Source organism: Carcharodon carcharias, chromosome 17 (assembly GCF_017639515.1).
Source record: "Carcharodon carcharias isolate sCarCar2 chromosome 17, sCarCar2.pri, whole genome shotgun sequence".
In the NCBI taxonomy this organism is placed as follows: Eukaryota; Metazoa; Chordata; class Chondrichthyes; order Lamniformes; family Lamnidae; genus Carcharodon; species Carcharodon carcharias.
This window is the reverse complement of record NC_054483.1, coordinates 57,920,490-57,943,456: the sequence shown is the minus strand read 5'-3', so window position 1 is coordinate 57,943,456 and position 22,967 is coordinate 57,920,490. Positions and strand designations below refer to the sequence as shown.

Below are 22,967 nucleotides of genomic sequence, written 5' to 3'. Positions count from 1 at the left end.
ATCATGGCTGATCCTGGGCTTCAACTCCATTTTCCTTCCTGCTCCCCATATCCCTTAATTAATTTCCTGAGGGACCAAAAATCTGCCTATCCGAACCTTAAAAACACTGAACGATGGACATCCATAACCCTCTGGGGGTTATTTCTCCTCATCTCAGTCCTAAATGATTGGTATGTTTTAGATTCCCGACAAAAGGAAACAATCCCTCAGCGTCCACCCTAAAAAGCCCATTCAGAATTTTGTAGGTTTCAATGAAATCATCTCTCATTCATGTAAACAGCATTGAATATAAACCCAATTTACTCAGCCTCTTATCATAGGACAATCCCCTATCATCCCAGGGACCAATACCAATTCAGTGAACCTTTGCTGTACTGACTCCAATGCAAGTATATCCTTTTTTAAAATGTGGAGACCAAAAGTGCAGAAAGTACTCCAGATGCGGTCTCATCAAAACTCTGTACAATGTAGCAAGACTTTTTTTTAAGTTCTTGTACTCCAATCCCCTTGAATAAAGGCCAACGTGCCATTTGCCTTCTTAATTGCTTGCTGCACTTGCATACTAACTTTCTGCATTCCTTGTAAAAGCACACCCAAGTCTCTTTGAACATTAACTCTGACAAGTTTCTCACCTTGTCAGAAATATTCTACTTTTTTATTTTTACAACCAAGTGAATAGCTTCACACTTCCCTGTATTATACTCCATTACGAATATTTTGATCCTGGTGGTTGTTTTGATGGAGCAGTCACCAATTTTAACAGTTGGAAATTCTCTAGAAAGGGTCTTAGCCTCCTCTGCTCTTGGAGAGGTTGTCATCACAGCCTCAGTAATGGCATTTGGGACATCCATTTCTGTACTCTGAATGACTGAACTCTGGTGTAAAACCACCGCGCTCTCCCTGCAGTGGGATCTCCAGATAAATCCCACCATTGTCTTCATCCCTGCTGTGCTGTACTCCCCCACGTCCCATGTACCCTTGTGCCCCACGCAGTTACAGCCAAAACCAAAGCATCATTCAGCCTCAGCTGACCCTGTTGCTCATAAATCTTTAACTTACATGCAGCTTCCAGTGTGGGCTGGATAGCCATCACCTGGAGGGTGTCTTGTACTCTATTTTCATTGTTGTGGGCCTTAGATGAGGTTGTTCATGGTCTACATTTATGGATAATGCCGGAGGCAAGGTTGTTGGTAAACTTTACTCTTTATTACTAGCTGTGTACAGTATAGGCTTAGCACGAGGCTCTACATAGAATTATCTCTCATACTCTGTTGTTATGTAATCTCACATCATTAATGACATAGACACTATTTACATATTTAACATTAATCCTTTATACTACATGGGCCACCTCCAAATCCTGCTCGAAGTTTTGGACTTGGGCCTCTAACATTTGGTTTTGTTCCTTTCTTTGTTGGTCCCTCAGCACTTGTACAGCTGCCACTGCAGTACTCATCTGTAAATGTGACAGTGTACTTTAAGATCATTAAATTTGTCTTCCAATCCCTGGCATTTGAAAGTTCGCAATTTTTTTGCTCTGGTAAAACATTCGTTTAACTGTTCCTTCTCTTCCTGGAGCTTTTCCTCTCTCAAGTTTCCACATTGTGCACAACTAAGCTGCATACTCCAATAGATGCTTTTTATTTTAAACTTGCCCAGGCCAGTCTGGAGCCAATCAGCTACTTTCTTGTATGAGTCCTCTTAGGACTCGCAAGAAATGAGACCAAGTCACTGGCAGCAAGATTCTCAAACTGCCTGTCCCTGGCACATAAACCACGATTACCCATATACTCAGTCCCCAACTGCTTCCTCACTCTCCCGAAGATGGCCGGCCAAGTGCCCTAGAATTGATTCCACTAATAATGAGTAATAATTTTAAAAAGCAACCATCTTATCACTCCTGGCTGCATCTCCATTGTTGGAATTTGGGGTATCAGACCCATTATTCCCCTTTTCCCTTATTCTGAAATGATTCAAAGTGATAACCCTTATTAGTGACAGTGGTTATATTTTGTTCAGCATAAATTTGACTTGATATGTGCCAATGTCTGAACAGTAATATTAAGGTGTAGCAGCATTACCATTAGACTCTGGGTAAAAGCATCATCTCCACATAATCACGGACTGGTTGCACTAGTCAATGCAACATGTGTAGTTGTGGTCCCTCCTCTGGCCCTGTTCTGCTCTGAGTGTCCATTTGCCTGATGGCCCAAACCTCCTCGAGATGATTAACTCTTCCAGGGAATTCTTTTTTGTATACACCTTCTTTTCCCAGCAGAGTCTCTGAAGACCGATTTAACCCAATTACTACCTCGTTATGTTTTGAATGGTCCAATTACAAAAGATGTCACTGAAGTTTTTGTGCCTGGCCCAAACCAGATCAAACTCTCCAGATCTTTGTCTTCCCACGCTCTGGCACCTCTCAGCTCATAAACATTCCAAGTGTCTGGCCAAATGCTGACTTTGGCATCCAATTCATTTTGTTTTGGCTTAGCTGCATCTGAGCCTCAGGGAGGTGCATATCTTTCAATTCCCATACAGCAAGCTTTCTGTTTTCACACTTCCCTGGTCTACTGCTGAAGCTTGCTTTTTTGACCCATGGCTCTCTTTTAAATATTAGGACCAATAAAACATTCAGTCAGTGAAGGCACAAACTGCAGTTTCCATAAAGTCACCTATCAATTGCCTTTACCCAGAGCAGAATCATCCCAGAATTGCACTAAGTGTGGTAGCGGGAATGAAAAGTGACGTTTTACCCGTTGGCTGCAATGGCTGTTTTTTGCGCTGTATCATCCACTTCCCACCTCATTAATTATGCAGTCACAGGAAACACGCTGTCTCACTGGCGGGCGGCCTTTGTATTGCCTGCCACACTGTTACCTCATTGTTTCCTCACTCCAGCTGTCATATCTAAACTGCAGTCGTGCATGCAGTTCTCAATGCTTGCAGCCCAGGACTGCTCCAGTGAAGACATGACCCTGAAAGCCAGGAAGAGTTCAGTGACCCATCACCGGAATGCTATTTGGAGGCCCGCCATGACGTCCTCCACCCCGGCTCCAGCCAGAGGAGGTCCAGCTATCTCACCACTCCAGCTTGGGAGGCAGTGAGAGTGGTGGTCAATGCCAACACTGCACAGAAGAGGTTGGCCATCCAGTGTAGAAAGAGGATGAATGATCGCATCCGTGCAACCAGGGTAAGGCAACCATTTCATCACTCTAAGTTCACACACTAACAAGCCCATCCACATTCACTGGCATCTCACTCACTGCCAGCATAGGGGACATTACCACTCACTCTGTCACACACACCCTCATATTTCCATGTGGCCTTATCTCCTCTGGAGATTGCCTGCTCAGCCCTCACCATCTTGAGTCCACTTACACAGAACAACATGTGCCCCCATGCAAACTCTGGGTTACCTTCCTTCCCCAGTACAGTCCTTACCCCGCAGCCTTTTCCGTTGCCTGTGGCCACTTCTCCCCCTTCTCCAAACAAACCTTGAAGTCCCGAGTGAAGTGCAGGTCGCCAGGTGCACTTTGCTTATGAATAGTCGTGGAATACGTCAGAGTGCAATCACACCAATGTGCCCAGATGATCCACATGGGGGGGTGATTCTGGCAAGCAGGGCTTATAATGAGATGTGAAAGCATTGAAATTAGATTCCTGACATGTGGTGGTGGGAAAGGTAGCCCGCCGTTGACATGTGGAGCGGACGATTGCAAACTAGTTTTACGATGACGTGAAACCGATTTTTGTGATCTCCCGATATTTTCTGCTCTCACCTGCTGTGACATCCGCCGCAACCGGGAACGGATGATTCTGCCCCAGGGTGCGTCACAAGCAAGAACAAAAGAGTTCAGTATGTGCGCAAGTATAACAGTGAAATTTAAGAAGTGTGCAGTCATAGTACAGATCTGGTGATCACCTGCTTCTGGGACCACGGACCCAACGCCAGGATATCTGAATTTCCTCCTGCTCCTGGATCAAGCTGAGCTCGTGGGACTGGGAGGATTCCACTCTCAGAGTTAATCAAGGTCACCTACTTCCCTTCCCCCAAAACCCTCCACGAGCCCCATCCTCGACATCATTTTGGCTGCATCATATTGCAGACTGGCAAAGAATCATCTGGAGGTTCAGGTGATAGTTGCCTCTATCAGCACAATCATCACCATCCCCACCGAACAGAAACAACGGCCCTCGATTGCTGCACTGCTGCGTTTTCCAAACTAGAGGGTTATTGATGGCAATGATGTGGCCATCCTGTAATCTATCCTGCATGTTTAAAAAGCATCATTTGTCTGGCAGGCCCAGCTGCCTCCCCTATCCCCTTATGTGGTATTGTTGCTTTAAGGCCAGCCTTACTGAGTAAGGATCATGTGATCAGAACAACCAATCAACACTGAGTGCGGGGAATCTCATAAGGGGTGGAGTTTTCCAAGCCTGGGGAAATATATTATAGCCTTGTTAGAAGTAGGCAGCTAATCCAACAGCTCTGTAAATAAAGTTCGTTGTTCAACTAAAGAAGTCTCTTGGTAGTACATCTCTACATCTGGCTATGAGGAAAAATGACTCTGGTGCTACCTGTCATCCTATAACTGAGAGTATCTGGTTTTAAAGAAGGAAAGAAAGAAAAATAAATATATTCACAGGGTGCCTCTCTTCTTGGCACTCATTACATAGCACTCATCTTGGCATTTCTAAGATGAAAATGCTCACCAGGAGTTACATGTGGTGGCCTGGTATAGATGCAGATATTGAGGAGCTAGTCAAGCACAGTGTTAACTGTAGCAAAAGTTTCCAGCATCAGCCCCCCTCCACCTTTGGCAATGGCCTGGCTGGCCATGGGTGCAGATCCATATAGGCTACGTGGGTCCATTCCTAGGCACAATGTTTTGCTTATAATCAATGCACACTCAAAATGGATGGAGGTTTTTGAGGTGAAATTACCTATGTCACATGCTACCATCGATAGGTTACGCCAATGCTTTTCAGCTCAGGGATTGCCCGAAGTCATTGTATCAGACAATGGAGCCGTATTTACAAGTGCTGAATTGCAGAGCTTCGCCAGTTTAAATGGTGTTAAACACATCCGAACCGTGCCTTGCCACCCAGTATCAAACGGAGTAACCAAGAGGGCCGTCCAAACTTTCAAGTCAGGGCTAAAAATAATTGTCAGGAGGAACCTTGCAAAACCAAAATCTCATCCCTTTGCTACTGCACGATTCCACATGCAACATCAGGAGTTCCACCAGCAGAACTGCTTATGAAGCATCGTCTCAGAACGAGACTGAGCCTCGTATTTCCAAATTTGCCAGGGAGGGTAGAGAAGGACCAAAGTAATGAGAAAACAAGCTGCAAAATTTATGGTAGTTGAAGCCACCTATGTGACAAACTTGAGTGGCGGTCCAAGTTGGATCCCAGGGATTATTGTCTGTGAGACTGGACCCCTTTCATACCAAGTAGACATGGAAGGCAGGATCATTTGTAAACATGTGGATCACCTGAGGAGCAGGGAGATGCTTCCACAGTCAGTGTTGCCACCAAGGAATGTTATAGAACCAGTAAGCTCCAAAGTACCTGACTGACCTGTTAAATACATAACTGATGTCTCTTTTGAATCAAATAGTAATGAACTGCCTGTGCTGAAAGAGGCACCCGTTATCACAGTTCCTGTTAGTGTCGATCTTTAGGAGAGTCTCAGGCTATAGAGTTACACTGCTCTACCCGAAAGAGAAATACACCTCAATGACTGGATTTGTAATTGCTGGGCTTATATATGTGTGTCTAATCTGAATTCATAACAAAGTGAAGTGATTATTTCTAAGATTTTTGATATAGTTTTCTATTCAGCTGTATGAAGTAATTTGAGCAAGGAATGTAAAACATGAAATTAAAGGGGGAGGGATGTGGTATTGTTGCTTTAAGGCCAGCCTTACCGAGTAAGGATTACGTGGTCAGAACAGCCAATCAACACTGAGAATGGGGAATCTCATAAGGGGGTGGAGTTTTCCTAGCCTGGGGGAGTGTATTTTAGTCTTGCTTTGTAAATAAAACTCGTTCAACTAAAGAAACCTGTCTATGCTATATCTCTACACCCTCAAGCCCTCAAAGACAGAGCAGCACTTGTGTCCAGAGTAATGTTACTCCCCATTAACTGGCATGTTTGATTAGCCGGCACCACCCATTCCTGCAGTATGCAGTATAACAAAATTATTTATACCTTGTTAAATAGCAAGAAAACCTGATGTAGGGATTTTACACTGATACTGCTTTTTTCTCTGACCCGTTTAAAGGGTTTATGCCCCATCTTTAGGCCCTACATATAAAATTCCCTCGCCTTCAGAGGAAATAGATGCACAACTACCCTCGGGCCTTCACTTCAATGCTCTCAAGCACCTACTGAGAGATGGAAGTGACTGGACTGATTTGCTCATTTTTTTTTCTGCACCCTGAGGGCAAACTGCTTTTTACCCTGCACCATTTTCTCACAACACAATCCAAATCAGAAACTTCACTCATGTGAAGTGAAGGAGACCGTCCCCTCCCCCACATCCCAGCGCTGCGGTGCACAGCAAAGCGTATTTTAGTGTCCCACTGCCATTGTTTTGCGAAGATTGTTTCCATTGCAGCACTCACTGAATCACTTTGTATCTGATAAATTTGAATTCACTGTGTAAATTTGAATTAAATACGAATTTTTATATTCTAACAGTTTTCTGTAATGCAGTTATAAAGTTTCGGAGCAGTTCAAGTGGTCATTGTTTTGTTCTCTGAATATTGCAGATGTGTATAGTTTCCTTTGGGGCCAGCATTAATTACTGTCTGACTTTTCATCAGGATCAGCATGTCTTGTTCTTTGGGAATTATTGACAATTCTAATGAAGCTGTTATCACAGGACATGCAAATTCTCCATAGTATAATTTTCCAATAAAAATGTTTCATAAAATCCTAAGTGGAGATAAACAATTTAGAATTTAATATTCTAATATTATAAATGGAAGGATCTGTCTATTGACGTTTACCTTCACATTAATGAGGACTAAGCAAATATTTTGTGAACAAGGTAAATAATTGGAAAATGAAATTAAACATTCATCTGCATAACATCAAAGTAATGCCTTATATGTGAAACTTATGTATGAGTACTAGGAAAAAGAGTGGGCCATTCAGCCCCTTGAACCTGCGCTACTATTCAATTCGATCATGGTCAAAGTTCCTTCTGAGCTGCATGGGTGTGCAACTGCAACAATCGGAAGTTACCATGCAGGGAACAAACATCGTGAGCAATTAATGCTCCCTTTAGGATGAGCACATGCGTTATGCACAGCAATCTTAAAGAAGCAGCACAGAGCAACAAACAAATTGAATACATCAGAGAGAAATTAGACAGAACAATGATCACGGCTGATTGCACCTGAACTCTGCTTTCTCACCTTTACTCCATATCCATTGATATCCTGACTTAACAAAAATATATCTCTGCCTTGAAAATTCCAATTGTCTCAGCATTCACAATATATTGGGGAAGAAAGTTCTAAGCTTTGATTGTGTGTGAAAGCACCTCCTGATTTTTCTCTTGAATGGCTTATCTCTAAACGCTAAGGGTAAGCCCCACTGTTCTTGATTCCACACCGCAGGAGATCGTTTCTCTATATTTAGCCTATTAATCCTTTTAATATGTTAAATCTCAATTTCAATCTCTTATACTCAAGACAGTATGAACCAAGTTTATGCTGTCATCACAATGGCATAATTTCGATCTTTCTGAGAAATGTGAGGCACTGTATACATACAAGCTCCTTCCACGAGTTGATTTTTCATTTATTGAGTGTCATTCATGCATACATGTGTTTAGATTTGTAATACTTGGGGCCTCGAGAACCTATTGGTTCTTTGTGCTGCAGCTTTTGTTTGATGTGGCCAGCCCTGGCTATATTTTACCTTGGAGATTAGTTCATATTGCTTATCTTCAATAGCTTCAGTTTGGTTTTTGGATTCCTTTCACGACTCCATACTATAAATATGACACAGTGCCTTAGTATAATATGTACCAACTCTTTGTACCAAACAGGTCAGTCACTGTCCACTAGCATGTTCTTTGAGGCTTTTGATATTGCTTATGTCTTTTCACATGGTTCACAGCTGCAGTCATGGTTTGTACCCAGTTGGAACAATTGCAGTGGGTTACTGTCTGATTTATTCTCCATACTATTGCTGTCATTTGCTCGATGCATTGCATCACTGCATGTAAACATAGGCTAATATTTTTACAATCTTGTTTACAGTCATTGTTATTTCAGTAAAATATATTGACATTTGACTGTCCTCTTTCATAGCATTTTGCAAAGCTGTTGATGATTTCTACTGTACTGAGATCCTGTGTTAAATTAGGCACATTACCCAAGATGAAAGCAATTTAATTACCATCAGGTTGTTGAAAATTAATGAAGAGGTATAGATGGTTGCATTGACCTTTTAAACCTTTATCCTTGGTCTGTTATCTATTATGCAACATCTCATAAGCAATATTAATTGTTTACCTCCTGTTTTGATGGAGTTCTCAAAACTTCTTCACAACAAGAAATCTTTGACATTCTTAATTCTCTTTGCCAATGGTGTACTCTTTGGGGACTTGACAGAATTCCTGCTGACAACCTCTCATTTCTTTTACTTTAAGGTCCAAAGAATTAATTAAGGAAGCAATCCTGGATAATGACTTCATGAAAAACCTGGAGTTGTCTCAGATTCAAGAAATTGTGGACTGCATGTACCCAGTGGAATATGGCAAGGACAGTTGCATCATCAAAGAGGGTGACGTGGGCTCTCTGGTTTATGTCATGGAAGGTAAGTTATTTGAACTGACCCCGTTTATTGCGGCGGCAGCTGATCTTCAAGAAATCTGCATTATTCTTCTGGACTTACAATATTGCTTTTATGTTCGTTAATAGATGAAAATGTATAATTATGGCTTTCACAATCTATTTTAAGAACAAATAGCATACTGTTATTTTGATGACCATAGTCAGATGGTCCATAGCCATAGCCATAGAATGGCTTTCTGTACTGAACATTTTTTTTTAATAAATCTATTGCTATATAAAATAACTGTGGAGTGGTTGTATTAGAAATAGGTCCCCTTATCTGAGTGCAAGGAGGATTAATTCTCCAATATGTACTATTCCCAGTATTTTGTTTTTATAAATATGGTAATTTTTAACCATTGTCACAGGATAGTAAACTGACAGAGCAGATCGTCCGCTCATTATAGTACATGTGGGATTTTCTTTTCCATTTAGTGAGATTTCAGCTACATTACAGTGAGCCACGTTAATTTACTTGGGGTGATTAAGTAGAAATACATAAGAATTTACAACACAGAAACAGATCATTTGGCCCAAATGGTTTATGCTGCTATTTATGATCTGCATGAGCCCCCTCCCGCCCCTTCTTCATCTAACCCTGCCTACATAACCTTCTATTCTTTCCACTTTCATGTTTATCTAGCTTCCCCTTAAATGCATCTATGCTCAGTCACTCTTAATAGTAGCATGTTCCACAATTCTTTCTGGATCCAGTGTGTAATTGTAAAGTTGCTGTTTTTGATACTAATCTTAGGCCTGTAGCTACACTGCAGTTCCAATCATTCTCTGTTATGGGACCTCCTGGAAATATTGACATAAGCCCAGTGACTCCTTTTCCTGACTTTCGAAAGATTGTGTCAGTTATGCAAAGGTATTTCATTGCAGAGTGTGTACTTCAAAAATAGGCAGCAACAAAAAGAGCATGCCATTAATTCAACAAACACAAATGCAATAAGAAATATGTAACCACTGGGCTGCCATTTTTGTACCTTATGTGTACCATGCACCAGACAGACTTTAGTTATACTACCTTCTGCCCCTTCCAGTGAGCTAATGAGTTTTGAATGTCACTGCTTAGACATCTGCTCAGGGGCTAATGTTATGGTGAGGAGGCTGCAGACGACAGCGCTGTTTCTCTTAAAACTTGTTGATTTTTCATAATTGTCTTAAAGCATACGATTCATTGGATTAGAAAGAAGAGAGAATATTAGCGTCACTTAGGTCTCATATTTCTTGCTTGGAAATCGGATCATGTTGCTGAGTATCCATCTCTTTTACACCAAAGATGGTCCTTTAATGACAATGATAAGAGTTAAGAAATAAAAAAACATTTTTTTGAAAAATTAGTGTAATGATGTAGTGCAATAAGATCACACTTTACCATTTGGAAATAATAAATATCAAAAGAAAAACCTATATTTGCACATGCTGTCAGTCAGCACACTAGTGTATTGACATCCTTGTGGCTTCTCAAAGGTTGCATGTGTTCATATTGTTTTGCCATTCAGTTCAAATCAGAACTCAGTAGTTCTATTTTCCACATAATTTGTTTCACAGAATTAAATGAAAAATATTTGGAAACAAACATTCCCCCCTCATCCATGGGTTACCATACCAAGAGGCTTAAAAAGTCTTTTAAGATTTGCCACACAGCTAAATCTTGGGAAAGAAGTCCTATTTCTCCTCAACAGCTTTGCAGCTTTTGGTATCAGATCTTTATGAATGAGTTTATGATTTCCTCCCACATGATACCCAAAGAAAACCTTCCTCCTCGATGGTGTCAATGCTTCAGACCTCTCTGTTCATAACACCATTGACACCTGAAATTCGTCAGCCAGTCTTGGTGCCAGCATAGAGCTATGGCTGCCCTAGACATCTGCTGCTGAGCCCCACCACACCTGATATTCGACTGCTTTTGCAAGACTTCTTTGGGCTGGTTGTGGAGTTGCTCAGGGTGAACAGGTTATCTGCCCCTCTCACCAACCTGCTAATAAAGATGGGACCGTTAGTAAGTAAAACATGGAAAAATAAGTGTTAAAAACTATGAGTAAACCAATATATTAAAAGCACAACCCCTGAAAGTATGGGGTCATATTTAGCAGCAAAACAGCACAATAAGGAACAACATTGGCACAGAACTTTTGAAATTGGCAATCACAGTTTTTAAATTTGATTTTGTCAGGCCAGTGGTGTGTTTGGTACTGGACAGCCCCAAGGAGATGGATTTGCAGATGCCAGTGATCCCTTGTGTCTGTGTTGTTCTATTTCGAACATTATGAATGCAGCATGTCGTGCCACATTTCAGCGTATGATTACCATACAAGTGGTATAAAGTACCATACAAGAGAGCATCATAAATTCTGGATTTTTTTGAAACCGTATAATGAGGACAGTTATTGGAGGCACTTGATATCCAGGCCAAATTCCGAGGAAGCTTTAATAATCTTGCTAGTTGTCATGGAGATAGTAGCAAAAATTTTAGAGAACGTTAACCAGGGGAACTAAACGGCACCATCTGCTGTCATGCTGAAGAAAAAATGAGTAATGATAATGGCCTTGAAGAGAAACAGTTACAATCACAAAAACAAAATCAAAATTATGTGTGTGAAACAGAGCCCTCAAGTAAAACCTGAGTTCTGAGTCTTAGCGATACAAATTCACTTCACTAATGCATGGTGAGAGGCTCTACTTCTAGAAACATTCTAAGCATTAATATTACAAAGTTTGTTGCCTGGAATTGAAAGTGAACAGTATTTCTTTCTATTTTTAATTTGTTCATGGCATGTCGGCGTTGCTGGCTAGGTCAGTATTTTTGTTGCCCATTCCTAATTGCCTTTGAGAAGGTGGTGGTGAGCTGCCACCTTAAACCACTGCAGTCCATGTGGTGTAGCTGCATCTACAGTGTTGTTAGGAAGGGAGTTGCAGGACTTTGACCCAGTGACAGTGAAGGCCATATAGTTCCAATTCAAGATGAAGTGTGACTTGGAGGGGAACTTGCATGTGGTGGTGTTCCCATTTGTCTGCTGTCCTTGTCCTTCTAAGTGGTAGAGGTCATGGGTTTGGAAGGTGCTGCCTAAGAAGCCTTAGTGAGTTTCTTCAGTGCAGCTTGTAGGTGGTACGCATTGCTGCTACTGTGTGTCAGTGGTGGAGGGAGTGAATGTTTAAGGTGGTGATTGAGGTGTTGCTCAAGCAACTGCTTTATCCTGGATGATGTGAGCCTCTTGAGTGCTGTTTGAGCCACACTCATCCAGGCAAGTGTGAATATTCCATCACATTCCTGATTTGTGCCTTATAGATGGTGGATAGGCTTTGGGGAGTCAGAAGGCGAGGTACTATCCGCAGAATTCCCAACTTTGACCTGCTCTTGTAACCACAGTGATTATATGGCTAGTCCAGTTCAGTTTCTGGTCAATGGTAACCCCCAGGATGTTGACAGTGGGTTTCATTGATGGTAATGCCATTGAATGTCAAGGGGAGATTGTTAGATACTCTCTTGATGGAGATGGTCACTCCCTGTACTTGTGTGGCACAAATGTTAACTTGTCACTTATCAGGCCCAAGCCTGGATATTGTCAGGTCTTGCTGCATATGGACACAGACTGCTTCAGTTTCTGAAGACTTCTAATGGAAATAAACAGTGTGTAATGATCAGCCTGGTGCTGCTGCTGGCTTGGTCTCCTGCATTCCGGAATGAACCAGGGTCGATCTCCTGGTTTGCTGGTAATGATAGAATGCGGGATATGCCAGGCCATGAGGTTCCAGATTGTGGTCGTATACAGTTCAGTTGCTGCTGATAGTCCACAGTGCCTCATGAATTCCCAGTTTTGAACTGCTAGATCTGTTATGTATCTATCCCATTTATAAGGTAAAACAATGGAAAGTATCCTTAATGTGAAGGCAGGACTTTGTCTCCACAATGATGGTGCGGTGGTCATGCCTACCAGCAGTGTCATGGACAGATGTAGACTGGTGAGGATGAGGTAAGGTAGGTATTTCCCTCTTGTTGGTTCTCCCACTGGCTGTCACAGGCTCAGTCTGGCAGATATGTCCTGGACTCAGCCAGCTCAGTCAGTATTGGAGTTACTGAGCCACTCCTGATGAAGGACATTGAAGTCCCCCACCCAGAGTACATTCTGTGCCCTTTCCACCTTCAGTGTTTCCTCCAAATGGTGTTCGACATAGAGGAGTACTGATTCATTAGTTAATGGAAGTCAGTAGTTGGTAATCAGCAGGAGGTTTCCTTGTCCATGTTTGGCCTGATGCCATGAGACTTCATGGGGTCCGGACACAATGTTGAGGACTCCCGGGGCAACTCCCTCCTGACTGTATACCACTGTGCCACCATCTCTACTGGGTCTGTCTTGCCGGTGGGACAGGACATATCCAGGGATGGTGATCGTGGTGTCTGGAACATTGACTGAGAAAGATGATTCTGTGAGTGTGACTATGTCAAGCTGTTGCTTGATTAGTCTGTGGGTTAGCCTTCCCAATTTTTGCACCAGTACCCAGAAGGTAGTGAGGAGAACTTTGCAGGGTTGATTGGGCAGGGTATATTTTTGTCATTTCTGGTGCCTGAGTTGATGTCTGTGGTCCATCCATTTTCTTCACATATGTATAAGTTCTCATTTCGCTTTTCAGTACCACTGTGATACAACTGAGTGGTTTGCTAGGCCATTTCAGAGGGCAGTTAAGAGTAAATCATATAGCTGTGGGTCTGGAGTCATATGTAGGCCAGACCAGGTAAGGATAGCAGGTTTCCGTTCCTTAATGACAATAGTAATCCAGATCAGTTTTGATGACAATCTGGTAGTTCCCTGGTCACTGTTACTGAAACCAACTTTTCAGTCCAGATTTATTAATAAATTAAATTTAAATTGTACTCATTGCTGTGGTGGGATTTGAACGCATGTCTCCAGAGCATTAGCCTAGGCCTCTGGATTGTTCATCCAGTAACATTAACCACTTTATACCGTTTCTCACATGGCAGTCTACCGGGTTGTCCACTGACTTGCAGAATCAGGTTTTGGGCGTCACTGGTTCTATTTTCTGAGCCCTCTCCTCTGGTGAAGTACTTTGCCGGCTGTCTGCTCAGGTGCTGCCCATGGGCCAGGCACCTTGTCCTCATCGAGGACTTGGAAAATATGCCCTCACCATCTCATTTGGGAGCCACGACTATGAGTGCTGCACTGCCTTATCCTACAAGGTTGAAGTTAATAGATTAGTTTCCATAAAATAGAAATGGGCTGGAATATCTGTGATCGTGTTTATGCAGAAATGACAGTGAATTATACACCGATTTTAACAATAGGAATTTACACCAAAATTTCCCGACAACCTTATCAATAAATGCCAGAAGATAAAAGCTAACTTAAACAAGTGGAAACCCATGAAAGCAGCCGGGGTACGAGAATGGGTAGAACATTTGCCATCCTCCTCCTTAAGTTGCTCTTTATCTTGCTGATGTTTTGAAAATGAAAACTTGAAGCCACTGAACCATTGTTAATACTCATTAAGCACAGAATGTTTAAGGAAACACAATTTTTCCCCTTTTTTAATGCAATAAATTCGGATGCAATAAGAAAAAGCATTGAAATAGTGGCTTTATGGCCCACTGCATTTCAAAATTTTGTCATTAATTTTTGTCTGCTTAGAACTTGGATAATTGTAACAAACTCAGGTGCTGTGTTTTTTTGTGTGTTGGTGGGACCATGTTCCAGTACAGCTCCCGCACTGAAATCTTGAAAGAATTAATTATTGTGTAATGTGACAGGATTAATAAATGACCTCAGAGTAAGGCACCCCTAGATAGCAGTGACCACAATATGTTTGAATTTTACATCTAGTTTGAAAGGGAGAAGAGTGGGTCTAAGAATAGTATTTTAAACTTAAAAAAGGGCAACTATGCGGGCATGAAAGCTGAGCTAACTGACGTTAACCGATTACAAGGCTAAGGAATAGATCAATAGAGAAGCAGTGGCAGTCATTTAAGGGGATATTTCAGAATACTCAGAATAAGTATATTCCTACTACAAGAAAAATTCTAAGGGGAGGACCCACCATCTGCAGCTAACTAAAGAAGTTAAGGAAAGCATCAAACTTAAGGAGAAAGCATACAACTGCGCAAAGATGAGTGGCAGCTCAGATGATTGGCCAGAATATAAAGAACGACAGAGAATGACTGAAAGATTAATCAGGAGAAAGAAATTAGAGTATGCGTGGAAGCTAGCTAAAAGTGTAAAAATGGATAGCAAGAGTTTCTACTTGTATTTAAAGAGAAAAAGAGTAGAAAAGTGAGTGCTGGCCCTCTAGTGAGTGACAGTGGGGAGTTGATAGTAGACAATAAGAAAATGGCAGATGAAATTAACAAATATTTTGCTTTTGTCTTTAGTATAGAGGATACAAAAAAGATTCTAGTAATAGCTGTAAATCAGGAGCTGGAAGGGAGAGGGGAGAACTTGGTGAAATTACAATCACTAGGGAAGCAGTACTGATGGAGCTGTGAACTGACGGGTCCCTGGGTCCTCATCCTAGGGCCTTATAAGTGGTGGCTAATGAGGCAGTCGATGCAATTTTCTAATTTTCTAAAATTTGCTAGATTCTGGAAAGGTTCCATCAGACTGGAAAGTAGCAAATATAACCCCTTTATTCAGTAAGGGAGGGAAGCAGAAAACAGGAAACTATAGGCCAGTTAGGTTGACGTCTGTTGTGGGGAAGGTGTTAGAATCAGTCACTAAGGAGGGTATAGCTGGGCACTTAGAGAAACTCAAGATAATTGGGAGGAGTCAGCATTGTTTTGTGAAAGAAAAATCATGTTTAACCAATTTATTGGAGTTCTTTGAAGGAGTAACATGCGCTGTGGATAAAGGGGAACCTGTAAACGTACTGTACTTGGATTTCCAGAAAGCATTTGATAATCAAAGGTTATTGCAGAAAATAGAACTCATGGTGTAGGGGATAACATTAGTATGGATAGAAGATGGGCTGGCTGGCAGAAAACAGAGAGTATGCATAAATGGGCCTTTTTCTGATTGGCAGGATGTCACAAGTGGAGTGCTGCAGGGTCTGTGCTGGGGCCTCAATTTTTTACAATTTATATCAATGATTTAGATGAGGGGCATGAAGGCATGGTAGCTAAATTTGCAGATGGCACAAAGATAGGTAGGAAAGTCTGTTGTGGAAAGGACATGAGGTTGCAGATGGATATAGATAGGTTGAGTGAGTGTGCAAAAATCTGGCAGACGGAGTTTAATGTAGGAAAATGTGAAGTTGTTCACTTTGGCAGGAAGAATGAAAAAAACAGAGTATTACTTAAATGGAGAAAGAATTCCAAGGTGCAGAGGGATCCAGGTGTCCTAGTGCATGAGAAACAGAAAGTTAGTATGCAGGTACAGCAAGTAATTAAAAAGGCTGATGGAATGCTATCCTTTATACAAGAGGAATCGAACATGTAAGTAAGGATGTTATGCTTCAGTTATACAGGGCATTGGTGAGACCACACCTCAAATATTGTGTGCAGTTTTGGTCTCCTTATTTAAGGAAGGATGTAAATGCATTGGAGGCGGTTCAGAGGAGGTTTACTAGATTGATACCTGGAATGAGTGGGTTGCCTTATGAGGACAGGTTAGACAGGCTGGGCTTGTTTCCACTGGAGCTGGAAGAGCGAGGGGTGACTTGATTAAAGTATATAAGATCCTGAAAGGCCTTGACAAGATGGACGTCGAAAGGATGTTTCCTCTTGTGTGAGAGTCCAGAACAAGTGTGCACCGTTTTAAAATTAGGGGTCGCCCTTTAAGGACAGAGATAAAGAGAAATGTTTTCCCTCAGAGTTTTGTGAGACTTTGGAACTGTCTGCCTCAAAAGGTGATGGAAGCGAGGTCACTGAACATTTTTAAGGCAGAGGTAGATAGATTCTTGTTAGGCAAATCAAAGGTTATCGGGTGTAGATGGGAAATTGGAATCCAAAACACAAACAGATCAGCCATAATCTTATCGAATGGTGGAGCAGGCTCGAGGGGCCGAATGGCCTACTTTTGCTTCTATTTTGTATATTCATATTGACACAGCAATGTGGAAAATTGCACCATTTGTGACTCCTCACATACTGAAGCAGCCCATGTCCAAATGCAGCAAGACCTGGACAATATCCAGGCTTGGGCTGACAAGTGGCAAGTAACATTCATGCCACACAAATGCCAGACAATGACCATCTCCAATAAGTGAGCATCTAACCTACACCCCTTGGCATTCAATGGCATTACTATCACTGAGTCCCTCACTATCAACATCCTGGGGTCACCATTGACCATAAAGTGAACCGGATCAGCCATATAAACACCGTGGCTACTAAAGCAGGTCAGAGACTAGGAATCCTGCTGCAAGTAACTCCTTTCTTGACTCCCTAAAGTCCGTCCACCATATACAAAGCACAAGTCAGGAGTGTGATGGAATACTGTCCACTCGCCTGGATGAGTGCAGATCCCACAACACTCAAGAAGCTGGACACTGTCCAGGACAAAGCAGCTCATTTGATCGGTACCACATCCACAAACATTCAATCCCTCCACCATTGATGCACAGTGGCAGTAGTGTCTACCATATACAAGATGCACTGCCTGAATTCACCACGGCTCCTTAGAAAGCACCTTCCAAACCCACAAATACCACTATCATCTAGAATGACAAGGCCAGCAGATCCATGAAAACTTCACCACCTGGAAGTTCCCCTCCAAGCCACTTACTATCCTGACTTGGAAATATGTCACCGTTCCTTCACTGGGTCAGAATCTTGGAACTCCCTCCCTAACAGCACTGTGGGTGCACCTACACCACATGGACTGCAGCAGTTCAAGAAGGCAGCTCACCACCACCTTCTCAAGGGCAATTAGGGATGGAAAATAAATGCTGGCTTAGCCAGCAAGGCCACTTCCCGTGAATGAATGAAAAAAACAATGAGCTAAATGGGATTTTGCTGAATGTAACTTTGCTGCAGCACAACGGATCAATGAAATTCATGCATAGTGACATTTTGGCATAGAAATCAGCTATACACGGATTTCCTCAGGAGAGAGGAAAGTGTACCTCTGCCCTTACATTGTAGTTATGCTGAAACTTGCCAGGAATCTCCGGCCCTTTGTAGCATTTGTTTTATGGATGCTGCACTAATCTTTAGATTTTAAGTTCGTTTCTGGATCCCAAATAATCAAATGAATCACATAGACGAGAAAACGATTTAAAATGTGACACTCCAAGAGTGTTAGTTCAGTACAGCAAGCTATGATGTGAACATTGCTACATCACTAATGTTAACCACGTAAAGGAACATAGTTCCATTACTGCAAATATCATTGTGATTCATTAATAAATTATTGACCATTAGATAACACACTCCTCAACTCTTGAACTGAAGGAATCCAGCCTTGAAATTCCCAGATTCGTGCTGCACCAGCCGAATGCAGTGGAGGAGAATTCCCAGTTTCCCATGTCAGGAGATGTTGTCCCAGCTCGAAATTGTGTGGCTGGTCGTTTATGTCATAGGTCAAAGTCAGGACAGGTGCCATTAGAGGCATTCAGTGTGAAGATGCACCAGCAAGAAATCCCGTGCCACTTCAATGTTGGACCAGGTGCCTGGGAAGGACTAAAAAGCTGATTTTGCCTCCTCCCTTGGGAATGAAATGTTTTCCTATAATTGATTTCTTGTGGAATCGATCATCATTGTCTCCAGCATTTGGGGGGATTTTTAATGGAACACCTGTCAGCAGTTAGCTTGTGAGGGTTCAGATGAGGCTTCACAATGATGTAAGGGATGTTGTCCCCAGGATGAACTAGAACCTTTACAGAAATGTTATTTTGAAAATTGACCTTCTTTCGTTACCTCCAGATGTGAAGCTAAGTGGAGTGGAAATCTGATGGAACCAGATTCTGCTCCAAAATTGAGGTCCCTGATGGGTGAGATGCCTGTTTATTGGTCCCAAGACATGGAGAGAGATTGAGCTCTGTAGCGCCTGTTTTTTTAAGTGCAACATGGCCTCATAATGCATGAAAATAGCACCTGAGATGCATGCAAGCATTTACGATGAGAAATATGCCGGACACCATCTTGGTAAAGAGGTTTGCGCACGTGATCTCTGGCAGTTTGCAGAGCAGGCAGATTATGATGGCAATGAGTGTGCAATGTGAATTTGATGCCCGTGTGCTGACATTTCTAAATGCCAAGCTCCAGCCTATGCCTGTCTTACCACGCACAGCCGAATGTTTAATTAAATAGCATAAAGAATTCCCACTCCCCCACTACACCAAGACTACTTACAGGTTAGTTGATGGATTGTTCCTTCTGGATGCTGGTACAATTGTATTTGTTTTTGGAGCTTCCTATACTTGACGAAAGAGTCAGTAGTGGTCTGACTGGTGTTGAAACACTTTATTGCTGATTTGAAAGTTTTTGCAAAAACAAATCAACACCAGACTTGTGTGTCCTGGTGGAGTTTCCTCAGAGAATTGAAGATGACTGAAAGGACAAAGAGAGGCAACAGAGAGCAAAGAAGCTGCTAGAATAGGGAGGAGCAGGAGAGCTTTCATTAGGAGGCCTTATCGGCCGAGGGTCTATAGGGAGCAATTGTCTTCTTTCAACTTAAGGGATGACCAATGCTTGAGATGTCTTAGCTATGAGGTGTGACTGAAGTCTGCCAACTGCTGCAGCCACCACTGCAAGTTCAAAGCAGCACAAGGACAGTAGTGTGTGTAGTTGTCAAGGTGACCCTGGCTCTTAGCTTGCATGTGTCTGACTCCTTTTAGGCTGCTACTGGAAATATAAACAATATCTCGCAATTTGCGGTACACTGCTGCATAAGAGAGGCGATTGAAGCATCTCTATACATAGAGAAACATCTTTATTTAATTCCCACTTTCCCAGTACAGGTATAGAAAGATCGAGGGTTTGCATAGAAAGCAGGCTTCCCTATGGTGCAGTGTGCCCTTGACTGCATGCACATTGCCTTGCATGCACCCCATGTGAATTTTGTCTGGTTCATGAGCTGAAAAGGATTCACTCCCCTAACGTGCAGTTGGTGTGTGATCACAGGCTGTGCATTAAACAGGTGAATGCCAATTACCCTGGTAGCAGTCATGATTCCTTCAATTGTGGCAGTCCTCTGTGCTGCCTGTATTTGAACCACCATGGCAAGCCAAAGATCGGCTCCTGGGTGCCTTTGCCAGTCTCGTGCTCCTTTGCCATGACTGGTGGAAGGCTGCTGATTTGCAATAGTGATGGAGACTGAAAATAGCTTTGGAGGATGATCATGAACTCTCTGGGCCAAGAAAGCACAGCTTCAGACCGTACCATTTCAGCTTGGACGGCAGGAGTCTGGGCCGGCTGGCTGACAAACGACATCAAGGATGCTGGTGGAATGGCAGTGGCGGGAGAACAAACGCTGCCATCCTGAGAGGGCAGCAGTCTCATGCTCCATAGAGCCACTGCCACTCCCGCAGGTTGTTTCTGTACACCCGTCAGCCTTTTTCTGAGTTTTGATTATGGGGTGAAGAAGGAGTTTAATGAGAGAAGGAGGGTTAGGTATTTGGCTACCCTCATCATCAGTTCAGCCCTATCCATGATGGCCAACACTGTCTCCCGCATATGGGTTATGATTGACCTCCTGCAGTTCTTTGCTGCTGACTGCTGTTATGTCCCACCTTCTCCTGCAAGAAAGAGTGAAATGAGTCAAGCAATATGCTTGAGTGATGCAGTTGCCATGGTTGAATAGTTAACAGTGTGCACAAGCTGTACGTTATGCATGTGAGGCTTGCAGTAGTTCTAAGTGTATTAGAGTGAGGTGAAGTATATGAGTTTTAAGGTTGAATATTGGCTGATAGACATTGTTGGCAGGTTATGGGGGTAGGGCGAATTGAACACTCATTGGGGCAGTTGATATGATATGCCATTTAAAGGTGAATGCAGTCACCTTGACAACTCATATGAGATGTGGTGCAAGAAAATGTTAAAACAATTTCTAGGAGTAACATTGCTGATATATCACTAATTACCATCATGCCAATGGACCAGTCCTAAAAATGAGATGCCATCCCGGTGAAGCTACATCTCAGGAGTACGTGTATGTTAAACAGCAGAAGCGATAGACAGAGCTAAGGGATCCCACAACCAAAAGATCAGATCAAAGCTCTGTACTCCTGCGATATCCAATTATGAATAGTGGTGGACAATTGAACAATTAACTGGAGGAAGAGACTCCACAAATACCCCCATCCTCAATGATGGGGGAGCCAGCACGCGACTGGAAAAGATGAGCATAAAATATTTCCAACCATCTTCAGCCAGTAGTGCTGAGTGGATGATCCATCTCAACCTCTTCCTGAGATCTCCACCATGACAGGCACCAGTCTTCAGCCAATTCAGTTCACTCCACATGCTATGAAGAATCAGCTGGACATTGTAGATACAAAAAGGACTATGGGCCTGGACAACATCCTAGCTGTAATGCTGAAGACATGTGCCCCAGAACTAGTTGTGTCCCCCACCACCCCCCCCTCCACCGTCAGCGAAGCTGTTTCAGTACAGCTACTACACCGGCATCTAACCAACAATGTGGAAAATTGCTCAGCAATGTGCAGGACATATCCAATCCAGAAAATTATTGCTGCATCCGCCAACCCGTAATCATCAGCAAAGCAATGGAAGGTGTCATCGACAGTGCTATCAAGCGGTCCTTACTCATCAATAACCTGCTCACTGATGCTCAGTTTGCATTCCACCAGGGCCATTCAGCTCCTGACCTCATTACAGCTTTAGTCTGAACATGGACAAAAGAGCTGAACTCAAGAGGTGAGGTGAGAGTGACTGCACTTCATATCAAGGCAGCATTTGGTCAAGTGTGGCATCAAGGAACACGTGTAAAATTGAGTCAAAGGGAATTAGGAGAAAACTTTCCACTAGCTCAAGTCATATCCAGCAAAAAGGAAGGTGGTTGTGGTTGGTGGAGGCCACTTATCTCAGTCCCAGGACATTGCTCAGGGTAGTGTCCTAGGCCTGACAATCTGTAGCTGCTTCATCAATGACTTTCCATCTATTATAAGGTCAGATGTGGAGAAGTTCACTGAAGATTCTACAATGTTCAGAACCATTTGCACCTCCTCAGATACTGAAGCAATCCATGTCCATATGCAGCAAGACCTAGACAACATTTAGGCTTGTGCTCATAAGTGGCAAGTAACATTCATGTCACACATGTGCAAAACAATGACCATCTGCAAAAAGAGAGAGTTCACATGTCTACCCTTGACATTCAACAGATTTACCATCACTGAATCCCCCTCTACCAACATCCTGGGGGTTAGCATTGACCAGAAACTGAACTGGACTAGCTGTGTAAATACTGTGGTTACAAGAATAGGACAGAGGCTAGGAATTCCGCAGTGAGTAACTCACGTCTTGACCTCCCCAAATCCTGTCCACCATCTATAAGGCACAAGCTAGTACTGAGCTGGAATACTCACTATTTGCCTTAATGAATGCAGCTCCAAGAACACGCAAGAAGCTCAACACCATCCATGCCAAAGCAGACCACTTAATTATGACCTCCACCACCAATGCACAGTGGGAACCATCTAAAAGATTCACTGGAATGGCTTCCTAAGGCTTCTTCCACAGCAGCTTCAAAACCTGGGGCCTCTCTCTCCAAGAAGAACCAGGCAGCAGGTAGATAGGAACAATACCACCTGCAAGCTGCAAGTTCTCCTCCAAGTCTCTCACACATCCTGACTTGGAAATATATCATCATTCTTTCATCCTCGCTGGGTCAATATCTTGGAACTCCCTACTTAATAGCACTTTTAAGCACTTAGCTTTGGACATATGAGAAGGACATGGAGGGATAGTTTACTGTAGTCACAGTCGTATAGAATGTCATTTGTGACTTTGACAGAAGTGACATTAATATCAAAAGGTGGTGAAGGACAGTTAAGCATGGCTTCAGGCTATTAAAAAGTATAAGAAAGAATATATTTTTACTTCAACTGTATTGACTTCTTCTAAATATGATCCACAGCAAAGTATCAGAGAGCATTGTCACAGAATCAAGCACCTGGCAAAACATCAA

The 22,967-nt window shown here is 42.6% G+C and overlaps 1 protein-coding gene across 2 annotated transcripts in view; it reads left to right on the top strand.

The window, feature by feature from the left end:
• prkg1b (protein kinase cGMP-dependent 1b) overlaps nt 1-22,967 on the top strand; it is an 809,007-nt gene that overhangs the window by 190,020 nt on the left and 596,020 nt on the right. For both annotated transcript variants that reach the window (XM_041209924.1, XM_041209923.1), the window contains exon 2: nt 8,679-8,845. In XM_041209924.1, the coding sequence (XP_041065858.1) occupies nt 8,679-8,845 (167 nt within the window). The remainder of the gene's footprint in view (nt 1-8,678; nt 8,846-22,967) is intronic.